The following is a 12,047-nucleotide window of genomic DNA, read 5'->3' as shown; positions in this document are numbered from 1 at the left end:
CTCTGCAATCATAGTTAGAATGTCGGGCTTTCTCCTAGAGTACAAGCTCTCCTTTTAAATCACTGAACATCTCCCTGAATTACAAATCACGACCTGCTTTGTCTGTACCTACTCACTTACAAAATGACCGTGCTCTTGCATTTTATGTTTTGTTTACTGATAAAATTGCAACTGAGTCAAACGAATGGATAAAAATAAACCAGTACGAAAGTCTCTTGGAAATGTTGAGAGTGGACAGACGACTTCAGGCCCTCAGCCCTTGCAGCCTGGCTCTTTGCGAAATTGCGAAGCCTGTGTGTTGGGCCCACACACAGGCTAGGAGCCTGTTGCTAAGAGCAAGTTGTTTTTAAAGCAACCGACTTGCATCACCATGGTTCTCCTGTGCTCCGTGGAGTGCCTTGGTGCTTTAATGCCACAACGCCAGTCCCCGGCTCCCGAACTGAACTGATATATCTGAAGTCTTACGAGTCTCAAGAATTTCTTATTCTTTGGGGGAAAATCTTGCAAAGATTAACTCTGTGAGAGGAAAACCCTTGAGTATGTAACAAGTTTCTGTTGCAAATATCAGCGATTTTAGGTTATATAAGCATTCTGCTTGAAAAACAAGCATCATCTCTGCTGCAAGGTCTGTGTTTTAACTTTGTGCAGATGTGCGCTAAAAGAACATGATGTGCTTATTTGTTGCATTTATGCTACTTTCTTACTTAAGTAAGATGGATGAAATTTCATATTAAATAAAAACAGCAGCTCTGACGGCAGTCCTTAGCAAACTGAAAAGCCTTCCAAAGACAGTGGAGAAAATGACACTGTGACTTTAATAACTCATTCACGTTTGAGAGAATTGTCTACATAAATGCATGTATGTAATAATTTCTGTGTGGGATTTATCAGTATTAGCTGTCTCATGTGTAAAACTAATCTGCCATTAAATCATGTTGGTGAAATGTTACCAGAAGTATTATGTTTTATATATAGCCCTTATTTTGACATGACTGCAGTTAGAAACACGCTGATGTGTATGGCATGAAACTCCAGTCAGTGAAAATGGCTGTGTGGCCTTGGGCAAATTATTTAACTTCCCTGAACCTTAGTTTTCCTTTTCTGTGTGATAGGACACTTAGCCTTTAGGATTATTGTCAGGATTAAATGAGGACATCGATCGAGCACTTGCGTAATTCCTGGCACTTACTTGTTAGTACACGTTCACCTCCTTTCTGTGTTCCAAGCTTCATAAAAGGCAGTGTGTTTTTATATGGTATTTTTGAGGCAGAAAGTACTTTGTATTGAGTATTACTTAGCCTATCCAGTTCTAAAATGAAACTTTGTATTACATGTTACTTACCACATTCAACTCCAGGGTGAAAATTCAGAATATGTAGAATAAATTTTTCTTAGGCTATTTAAAGAACACATATTTATTGAATGATTACCAACTGTAAAACATTGTTTCCTATCATTTACAGTTGAATGTATTTGAAATCCAGGAGGGGAGCAATCAGTCTGAATGCTATATTCCCAGTTCATTTTACACTCCCTCTCCCCCTTTTGTTTGCTATTTTTCCTTTTTCATCAACCCTGTTGTAACTTTAAGAAAGTTGTCAAAATAAAGTAGCATTTGACTTTGTTCCATAGTCATTTAAAAATAGGATTGATCAATACGAAACATTAGCCAGGAGCACAATTTGGTACTTTTTTATTGATTTCAGTTACCAGTGCCCTCGGGCTTCTGGTGTGAGAATGAAAATGATATATGAAATATGCACCCAGGTTAAACAGACTAATTTTCTTTTTACATCTGCAACCACTATAAACAGAATTCTTTATATGGAAGTGGCTTTGGAAGCAGTTTAGTCTCACACGCATGGGCACGCGCATGTACACACACACATGCACACACACACACACACACACAACCTTAAGACTCCAAGCAGCCTCCTAAGCCAGTGTTTTTGTTATTGAGGCCAAGACTTGTACAGTGCTTTGGAAATTTTCTGCCATTTAGTTACTTTTATTAATTATAAAATGCCATTCAAAGTTATAGATTTACAGCCCATGAATCTGCTTTGGCATCTTAATGGTGATTATAAGCCAGAATCTTGAGGATTTGAAAGATGTTCTACTAAATAACTAGTTACAGACCAATCAAGCCAAGAGGATAAATACCGGGGAAGCCTGCTCAGCAGGGCATATGCATCATTTAGAAAGTTGTGCACAAAAGTTGGCTGTGGGCAGAAGTTGTCATAGGTCAGCTGTCCCATCAGTCAGCTTCAGCAGCTGTTCCCTGTCACCAGGGCCCTTATGTGCTACTGCCTGTCCAACAGCACCAGCAGATACCGGCTACCTCTCTGGTGGGCTGGAGAAGCCATGGACACACACACTTACAGTGTAGGTCTCACTGGCCACCAGCTTGGACAGCGACCAAGCACCAATTTTTTGGTCTTTCATTAGACCATTCACCAAGATCTACTCTCTAGAGAATTAGTTGGATTTTGGGGAATCTATCTGTTTTTCAACAAAAATATAGCCATGGGAATATAGAAAGATGGCACATTTGGGCCCAAAGAGATGCCCTCAGTGAGAGATGAGAGAGCTTTCTCCACCAGGTGCCAGATGATCAGTACCACATGATCACTGAAGAGGCTTTTCTGGTTGAACACAACAATGCAGAACGAGACTGGAAATGACAAGCATTCCTTTTGTGATAATGCAGCACCCTGCCAAATGGGATACATCCCAATTCTGATTATAGACAAGCCTCCAACAGTTTTTTTTTTTCCCTTCTTGTGTTCCAGAAACATCCTTAGAGGAAAGGATTTGAGGGCATTAGTATCACTATCTGTCTGATTACTGTGTTGACATTTTTAAAGTGCCATTAATCATAGGAAATGGAACTTAATGATGTTGAAAAATACCCAGCCAAGAACTGTCAAGAAAGTTAGCTACGGCCCAATATTCAGATGAAACTGAAGGGGGTAATTCCTTAACCCTTTGCTTTTTTCTTAATTATTACTGAACTCGGAAGCTAAGTAATTGAGAGGCAGCAAATAAGGGAATGCTAAACATAGCAAAGGGAAATTGAGAAAGACAGGTATTTTTATTTTGTAAATATTGCAACTACAATTTATACAGCATATGACGATAATATTCATCTTAAGATGATGTAATTGAGATCTTACTTGCCTATACCCCTTCCATTTTGTAAGAAAGTTATTTTTTCTTTTTGATATCTCCTCCCATATTTTTTCTGTGGACTCAATACTTAATATACTTGATATAATCTATTCCGTGTGAAGCTTGACTGGCGATGAGATTTGAGAATTCGTAGGCTGACAGTATACCTGTACAGGTAACACTGCTGTCCTGGGGCCACAAAAGTAAAAAGCAGTGATATGGCATATGAAAAGAATAATTCATTTGTCAAAAGCTGGCAGTTCTTACTGGATATTTTGCTGGATTTTGATAGCATCAGTTCTTGTTTGCCTGTTAGCGAATTTAAATTCAAATAAGTGTTCCTAACTCAAATTTAGGAAACATGAGGTAAACTGAGGTATCCTTACTTAGAAAATATATATGACACTAAACACTAATGAACATTACACTGTAAAGTGTTTCTGATCCTGATTTTGAGCAGGTGCTTCATTGGGAAACAGCACAAGAACCTAAATTTATCGCCTCCTCTTTTTTTTTTTCCAAGATAGATCATTCATCATAGCACGGGACACATAATAGATACTCAATCAAGACTGATTGATTGGTTGATTAATGGTACATGGATCTGACATGAATGAATTTTAGGGTGACCTCTTTGAAAAATAAGTAATATTTGGAAAATAAGTAATACTATTAATAAGTGTTGGGCTTTTTTTGTCCCTGCAGGTTTTTGTCATTCATCAGAGGGACGCTGTATGAGATTGGAAAGCCTGAAATGGAGCAAAAAATAAATTCGTTCCTTGAAAAGGAGGGCATAGAGAAAATTGCAGAAAGTTTGCAAACAACAGTTCACACCTTACAGGTCATCATAGATGGTCTCAGCCAGCCTGAGAGCTTTGACTTTCGAACAGGTAAATAATTAAATGTGAATAACAGCACCTTTTACTTGTATAGCTCACGTTATCTCCCGTGGCCCTCACAACAAACCTCTGCCATAAGCAAAAACGGATATTATTCTCCATTCTGTACGTGTGGAAACTAAAGCACAGTGACCTTTCTTCAAAGTCATTGCAGGTAGTTAGTATCCAGAGCCAAAGCTAGAAGCCCTGTCTTCCCACTCCTTATCCCATGCTTATTTTCCATCACACTAGACTTAAATGCATCACACACTGGCTGCTGTGTGCATGGAGGCACACATTTTTCATAATCCTTTTGTAAGCTGTTATCTCGTAGGAGCCAGAAGTCCAAGGTGAGGCATTCAGTTCATAAACTAAAAAGTGAATCTTCTTCCTAAATTACAGCCTTCCAGGTTACTGGATTCTGTGTCAGCGAACACACTGAACAAATAAGATACTATCTCTCTGTTGATTTTCCTTCTAATTAAAAGTGCTCTCAGTTTTCAGCATAGGTAGATGGTGAGGGAACAGCCATAGTTGTTGAGAGCAATGACCCGATGAAAAAGAATTAAGGGATCAAGTGACCTACTTCCTAAAGAAGTTTGAATAGGAAGCACAGATTTAAATGAATCTGTACTTGTATCATAACCAGTTTTATGACACCATGTTTAGGGCCTGACTCTTTTCAGTCTGAGTTAGGCTCTGTTGAGGGGGTTAGACATGCTTCTTTGAAAAGGTTTAAAGGAGTTTAAAAACACACCCAATAAGGGGTGCCTGGCTGGCTCAGTCGGAAAAGCAAGTGACTCCTGATCTCAGGGTTGTGAGTTCAAGCCCCACATTGGGTATAGAGCTTACTAAAAAATAAATAAACTTAAAAAAGAAGAAAAACTCACCCAGTGAGTTATACTATTCCCTCAACTTTTCTGTAAGTCAGAAATTACTTTTTTTTTTTTTAAGTTAGAGAAAAAATACACAGTAAGATGTATGACAAAAATGTAGGAGACCCCAGGGTGGTCCGTCCAAAGTGGATGTTTCAGTAGACAGATCCACCTTCATTTGGAGTCCTGATGTCCTTGTATGTGAATTCTCTGTTGTTTAGCAGGATACCAGGAAGAGCAGCAGTTCTCAAACCTGGTGGGATACGAGGCTGGTATGCCTAGGGCCACCACATATAGAAGACTGGGAACTATTCTCTCTCTAGCTGCAGGCCTCCTGTACTGGGTTTTCTTCTCCGTCTTCATTTTTCTGTCTTGGTGTCGATTGCTCCATTATCCTAGTTACATTGTAGACTAAGAGCAAAGATCGACATTCAGATTATATGGTTCAATTAAACAACCAGCTGCTAAGTAGAGGTCCTCACCTTGTCATGCCCTTAGTGAGCAGAAAACCTGGGCTCTGGACCAAGCTTACCAGTTACTGTAGTGTTTTATCAGTGTGACAAGTGAAATTTCAAATAAGTCTCTTTTAAACTCACTTTGGAATTGACCTTTGCCCTAGTGTAAGTCACAATTCTCAAAATGTCTGAAAACTTTTATTTTAATACTAAAAATATCCCCAAGAGGGAAGGCAAACAGTCATACTTGAGAAGAGGCAGTTAGTATGTTGGATATTTCCTCATTACAGTATTTATAAATGTTACATTTTTTCTTTTCTCTGTCTTCTCAAAAATATTCCCTTCCTTGATGCCACATTCTTTCCCTGTACCCATCCCGTCTTCTATTTTCTCAGTGGCGTGATCAGTTCTATTTCTGTTAACACTCTGGTTGCTAGTTAGTTCCTATAATTGGGTTTGTCAGAAGCAGCCCAGTGACAGGAGACTGACTATGTAGGCTTGGCCATCAAAGTGTTAATGTTTGCCTGGTACATGGAGGATTTTCTGATTTCTCAGTGGCCCAGGCTGTCTTCAGGAACATGTTAAGTAGTTCCTGACTCTGATTTTCCATGCAAAATTAAACTAAGCAGCTGATCAGGAACCCTTGGGGAATCTGTGGCAGCTGAACCTCTGTAAGAAAAAAGAATTTCCAAGCATAAAAACAACGCCTGTGAGACCTCAAGACCATCCTACCTCTGATCCTGATCAATGACTCAGTTTCACTTTGCTTTGATACAGTCGCTGCCCAGTGTAATATTACAACAGGTTTCTTGCTTCTGGAATCCACTGCTTCGGTGTCAGGGGAAAATCTAAAGAATCAATTCATTTTTGCATATTCCTTTTTTATGAGGAAAATGAGATTTGAGGTTTAAAGAGGGCTTTTTTGTTTTACAGGCAAAAGGTAAATTAAAAAAAGAAAAACAAACTTGATTTCAGGATGGTTGGACTGGGGGAGGGGAACCAAGAGGTGGCCAGTTGTTAGTACAACTGTAAAGGATAGCTTTAACAAGTAATCAGGATCAAGCCAACAGCTGTGGAGGAAAAGGAAGTGGGATGGGTGGAGGGAAAATGAGGCCTTGGTAAAAGGAGATCCAAGCATAGAATGTTCTTTGTTATTAGAATCAACATTCAGTAATCCTAGGAAAGGGGGCCAAGAAGAGCATGGGAAAATGGAATCCACAGATAACCCCAGAGTCCCACTTAGACTTTTATTTCTACCCTTCTCCCTCATGAAACCTCTGTTGTTGTTTTTGTTTTGTTTTTACTAGAGCCATGATTCCTTGGCACGCTTAATACCCACTTTTTGGGAGGACGGTGTTAACAAACACTGTACACATACACCGGGGCGAACAAGAAAAGAGGGCTGTGAGGAACTTGAGAGCAGAGATCTGTGTGTCTTCATCTTTGTAGCTCTAGCACCCAGCAGAGTGTGTGGACAGGAGCTGATATATGTTTGATGAGTTGAATTGAAGGAGGAGAAAGAAGATTAGGTACTGGCCGATCTGAGTTTCCGAGCTATAGATAGTCAAGAATCTATTAAGTTTTTGATTGGGTAAATATATTCAAAATGGAGGGAAATTGATTCCTGAATCCCAGATTCATAGAGGGAAATGAGAGAGGAGAGCATTTTAATTTCATCTACACTTGACCAAATGTTGACATACTTTCTACCACCTGTAACCAGTTTGAGAATTCAGGAACTGGGGGGAAAACTCCCCATCTTCTGTCAGGGAAGATCTTACTTTTCTCAGTGTTTGTCATTTGGCCTTGTGTATTCATTGAACAAAGATGTTTTCCTATCACCTCCTCATAAAAAGGAACACAAGACCGTCTATTCTTCTCGGTCCTTGTGTGTACTGCTAATGTTTGCATGTTAGCAAGATAGAGTTTGGAGGGAAAAAAGTGTTCAGGTAAATTCTCCTGACCGTTCCTACTATGCGAATGCTGCTTCTCCAGCTGAGATACATTTTCCCTGAAGGCAGGCCTGGGTTTCAGCTTCTTTCGTGGCCCCTCTCAATGCTTACTCCTGGTCCAGCATGTAACTGACACGTGGTAAATACTTATTTACTAATGCATATTGTGTCTAGGAGGTACAGGACCTACTATTTACACTGTCTTTTTTTCCTGTTTCCTTGTAGATTTTGATAAACCTGATTTCAAGAGAAGCATAGTCTGCTTGGAAGACCTGCAGGTTGGGACAGTTCTCACAGGCAAAGTCGAGAATGCCACTCTGTTTGGAATTTTTGTAGATATAGGAGTGGGGAGATCAGGGCTGATTCCCATACGAAATGTAACAGAAGCAAAACTTTCTAAAACAAAGAAGAGAAGGAGTCTTGGACTGGGCCCTGGAGAAAGAGTGGAAGTCCAAGTACTCAACATTGACATCCCCCGATCTAGGATTACTCTGGACCTCATTCGGGTGTTGTGAGTGTCGTACTAAAAGTCAAATACTGATTTTATTTCCTCATTTCTACAGGTGGGCAAGAATAAGTCAGATGTTTGTGAATTCTAGGTAGCAGGTGAGAAAGAATTCACTCAATATCAGAAGTATTTTTCAAACGCTTTCCTTATTTTTCTTTCTGAATAAATAGAAAAGTAACAGCTCAATTTCTTTTCCCCTTAAAGAAAACAACTAATAGACATCCTTATGGTCTTTACTTAGTAATGATTTTTTGATCCAAATCTTATTTTTTGTACTTCATCTTAGACTCCTTTTGCATTTTGTATAACAAATTGTTTCATTTCTACTTGCCAGCTTGCCTTGCTGGACTTGTATGGAATTGCTTTCTTCATCTGAATTGTACGATGTTTCTTGACATAGAAGGATGGGCAGTGTTTCGCCCTCCCTTTTTTACAGATTTTTTTAAATCAGGTCTTTTGGACTTGATTCATGATTTTCTCTTGCCAAGTAAATAAAAAATAGGCCAATTAGATCCTGATGTGTTCATAACCATCAAGTGAATGGCTCAAAACATTTCTGAGAAGGATATATGTATCGACCCCTACAATAAAGTTCTGTGGCTGGTGATCTTGTTTTTGTTATGTTAACTCAGTGAATGACCTAGGAGTACATCTTGATTAAAGATGTGGCACATATGGGAAGCCTCTGGAAATTGGAAGGATGGCATTCGGTTTGACTTTGCTTAGCACAGAAGGGTATATATTCTTTCTTAAGCATTCAGATTAAACTTCAAAGGGGGGAAGAAATGGCCTTCCTAAAGACTGACTATAGATCAGGTATGAAGGGGCAAGAAAAACAAGTAGATAAAGCAAGTGACTCTTAACTCTGTTTTTGTTCAGTGGAGATGGTGAGTATTAGCATGCCCATTCAGGGTCAAAATTGTTTAAATAGAGCCCATACTAGACTGGTGTTTTGTCCATTCTGGCTGCTCTGGCTGATTTGCTTAATGGAGTCATTTGCATGACTGAATGAATACCTGGTTTTCTCCATGTGTAATGAGTGGAAGATGGTTCCTAAAGAGGGTAACCAGTCCTGCGCTTATTGCCTGGAACAGTCCTAGTAAATACTCATTTGTCCTGGTATGATTTTTCATAGTGCTTCTTTTTTATTCCCAAACTGTCCCATTGTGCATAATAAGTCATATGATCACCTTAGTAATACAGTCCCTTACAAAGTGGTAAATTGGACTGCATTTATTGATAGTTCTGCCTGGTAGTTTGCCAGTCTCAAAATATGCAGTCTTCCAACTGTTGTACGTAGATTTTTTTTAAGGCAGTAGGTCCCTTAAAAGTTGTATAACTGAAGGCCTGTTTTCCTGACAGTTTCATTTCTGAAATGCTTTTCTCTCTGTTACTGGTCTTTAAGAGACAATGGATCTTAATGTTGTACTTTAAGTTGACCTTCCTACTCCTTCCAGTGTTCTTCCTGGTTCATAATTTGTAGATCAGTGATGAGTGATATGCACCCAAAGAGTCTTATTCTGAAGCCTGCAATGTAATTTAAAAAAAAATGCTTTTTTTTTTTAAATTGAAGCATAATTGGCATATAACATCATATTAGTTTCAGGTGTACAACATGATTTGATATTTGCATATATTTCAAAATGATTGCCATAATAAATCTGGTTAACATCTATCACCATATATGGTCAAACAGATGCTTTTGGGGAAGAGGTCCTCTCCTTGGCCACTTTAAATGCAGGAACGAGAGCATTTGAAGCATCTCTGTTGACCTGGTAGCTAAGCCTTTGTAGACACAAGAAGAGCTTGATATTGAACTGGGTTGCGTGGCTGGTCCTTTCCAGCCCAAACATGGTGGAAGCTCTATAAGGCCTACACTGGGAAAAGTGGGGCATGTCTCATTCATCATGTACCCCTAGAAAGTAGCATGGCGCTTGGTGGTCAGTATGTTCAACTAATCCTAGTCCCTATACTACTGATAATCCACAATGTGACTTTGAGCTGGTATCTTTACTTCTCTGGGCCTCCTTTTCCCAAGTTTAAAATGGGCATGATTGTAATAAAGCATTAATTCTCCCAAAATTTATCGGTGGCCTCCTGACACTGACCATACAGTTATGATGGGAAAATAGACCTTATCCCTGCCCTTATGGAGCTTAGAGTCTATTGAGGAAAAAAGAATCTTTAATTGAGAAATCACATGCAAATATAAAGTTACATTGAGGATAAGCAATATGATAGCTAGCATGTAATAGAGTGGTTTACTTAGTCAGAAATGTCAAAAAATGTTTCAGAGGGGTTTCACTGAAATGTGAAAGGTGTCCAGAAGTTAACTAGATAGATATTTTGCTGACCTTAACAAGAGTTGTTTCTGATAAATGGTAGGGGTGAGAGCCTGATGGGATTGGTAAATAGTGGGAGGAGTTAGATTGGGGATTTTGAATATAGACAATTTGTTCAGGAGGTTTGGCTGTCAAGCGAGAAGAGAAATCATATCGTGGTTGGCAGGGGAAAATGGAGTCCAGAGAGAGTTTTTGTATTTTTTTAAGAAGAAATAATAATATGTACAAATGGAAATGAGCTAGTAAAACAGGAAAATTTGAGATGGGAGACCGAGAGGAATCGCTGGAATGATACCCTTGAGTAGATGAGACTGGGTGGGATCTAGTACACAGTGACTGGTCTGAAATAGGAATACAAACAGTGTGTCCATCTTAACAAGAGAGAAGATTGCATGGGCCCAGACATAGGGAGGAGGACGTGATGATGGAAGCTCATAGAAGGTCTCCTTGGGTCACTTCTATTTCTCTCATTGAAATAAAAAGGAAGGTCATCATAGGAGCCTGAAGATCAGGGGTAAAGAGAGTTGGAGGTGTGAGAAGAAAGGAAAAGGAAAGAAAAGGATGAAAAGAGTGAAAAGCCTAGGGAAATAGAGTGTGACTTCCAGTCAATGTTAAATGTTCCACTGCAGGTTAAGGGTCAGGCAAATGGAAGATCAGTGCACTTGCTTATATAATTTTCTTCCACCACATCAGCTGGATGGGCACAGGTGGTGAGGTGGATCTAATCAGGTTTGGGAGTTTGCCAAGTGAGTAAAATGGAGAGAAGAGCAAGGAAGTTGAGGGAATGTGGACAAAGAAATTGTTGACCATGGAATTTAAACTCCTTAAGAAAGAGTGTAATGGGAAAATGAGGGGCAGTGAAAAAGCACAGAATTAATGATTGTAGGTCCTGATGGAGTTGGAGGAATGTTAGAGTGGAGGTAACAGAGGACATAATGGGCGAAAGAGTGGCCATCAGCAGTGGGAAGCTTAACTTTGAAGTTACAGCTTTCAGGGTTGCAGTGCTTGGTAATTATAAAAAGGGGAGGGGATGATCACAGGAATAGGTAGCAGCGGTAGAAGACCAAGGATAAGATCATTAGAAAGAAAGTCAAGGGGCTCCTGAGTGACTAGTGGATTAAGCAGCCAACTCTTGATTTCAGCTCAGGTCATGGTTTGTGAGTTCAAGCCCCTCACTGGGCTCTGTGCTGGCAGTATGGAGCCTGCTTGAGATTCTCTCTCGCTTGCTCTCTCGCTTGCTCACGCTCTCTCTCTGCACCTCCCCTGCTCACTCTCACGCACTCTCTCTCTCAAAATAAATATTAAAAAGAGGAAGTCAGGGAATTGAACCTTCAGGAAGAATTATCTATGTGGATAATGATTTTAGGAGGCTGTCACAGTAATGCAGGCATAAAATAATGGTGGCTTGGACAAGAATGTTAGTGGTAGAAATGGTGAGGAGTGGTGGGATTCTGGATATATTTGGAAGATGAACACAGAGCCAAACAGGATTTCCTGGTGTATTGGATATCAGATGTAAGACAGACTGGAATCTAGGATGGTTTTTGGCCTAAGCAACCAGAAGGATGAAATTGTTATCTACTGACATGGAGAAGACTGTGTTGGATGGTTTGGGTGAAGGACTTTATTTTGGAACAGTTGAGTTTGAGATCCTTACTAGACATCTAAGTGGAGATGCCAAATAAGCAGTTGGCTCTTTCAGGCTCTTTCTGAAGTTCAGGGAAGAGAGCTGGGCTGGAAGTGTCAGTTGGTAATCGGCAGCATAAAACTGTACTAACAGCCCCAAACTGAATAAGATTACCAGTGGGTATAAATTCTTTGAACATCTCCCTAAGGGCAGGAATTTGTCTTGTCATGGCAGGGCCT

At 39.7% G+C, this 12,047-nt stretch overlaps 1 protein-coding gene across 6 annotated transcripts in view; it reads left to right on the top strand.

Moving 5' to 3' along the window:
• SRBD1 (S1 RNA binding domain 1) overlaps positions 1–9,387 on the top strand; it is a 199,460-nt gene extending 190,073 nt beyond the window's left edge. For 5 of the 6 annotated variants that reach the window (XM_007097854.2, XM_042981314.1, XM_042981315.1 and 2 more), the window contains 2 exons: positions 3,877–4,061; positions 7,557–7,872. In XM_007097854.2, coding sequence (XP_007097916.2) covers positions 3,877–4,061; positions 7,557–7,846 — 475 coding nt within the window. In that variant the 3' untranslated portion in view covers positions 7,847–7,872. Of the gene's footprint in view, positions 1–3,876; positions 4,062–7,556; positions 7,873–7,894 lie in introns of those variants that run through there. The other variant, XM_042981316.1, reaches the window with a different exon arrangement.
• The last annotated feature ends 2,660 nt before the right edge of the window (positions 9,388–12,047 follow it).

Source organism: Panthera tigris, chromosome A3, assembly GCF_018350195.1.
Source record: "Panthera tigris isolate Pti1 chromosome A3, P.tigris_Pti1_mat1.1, whole genome shotgun sequence".
NCBI lineage: Eukaryota > Metazoa > Chordata > Mammalia > Carnivora > Felidae > Panthera > Panthera tigris.
The sequence above is the reverse complement of the archived record's forward strand: the minus strand, read 5'-3'. Positions and strand labels throughout refer to the sequence as shown.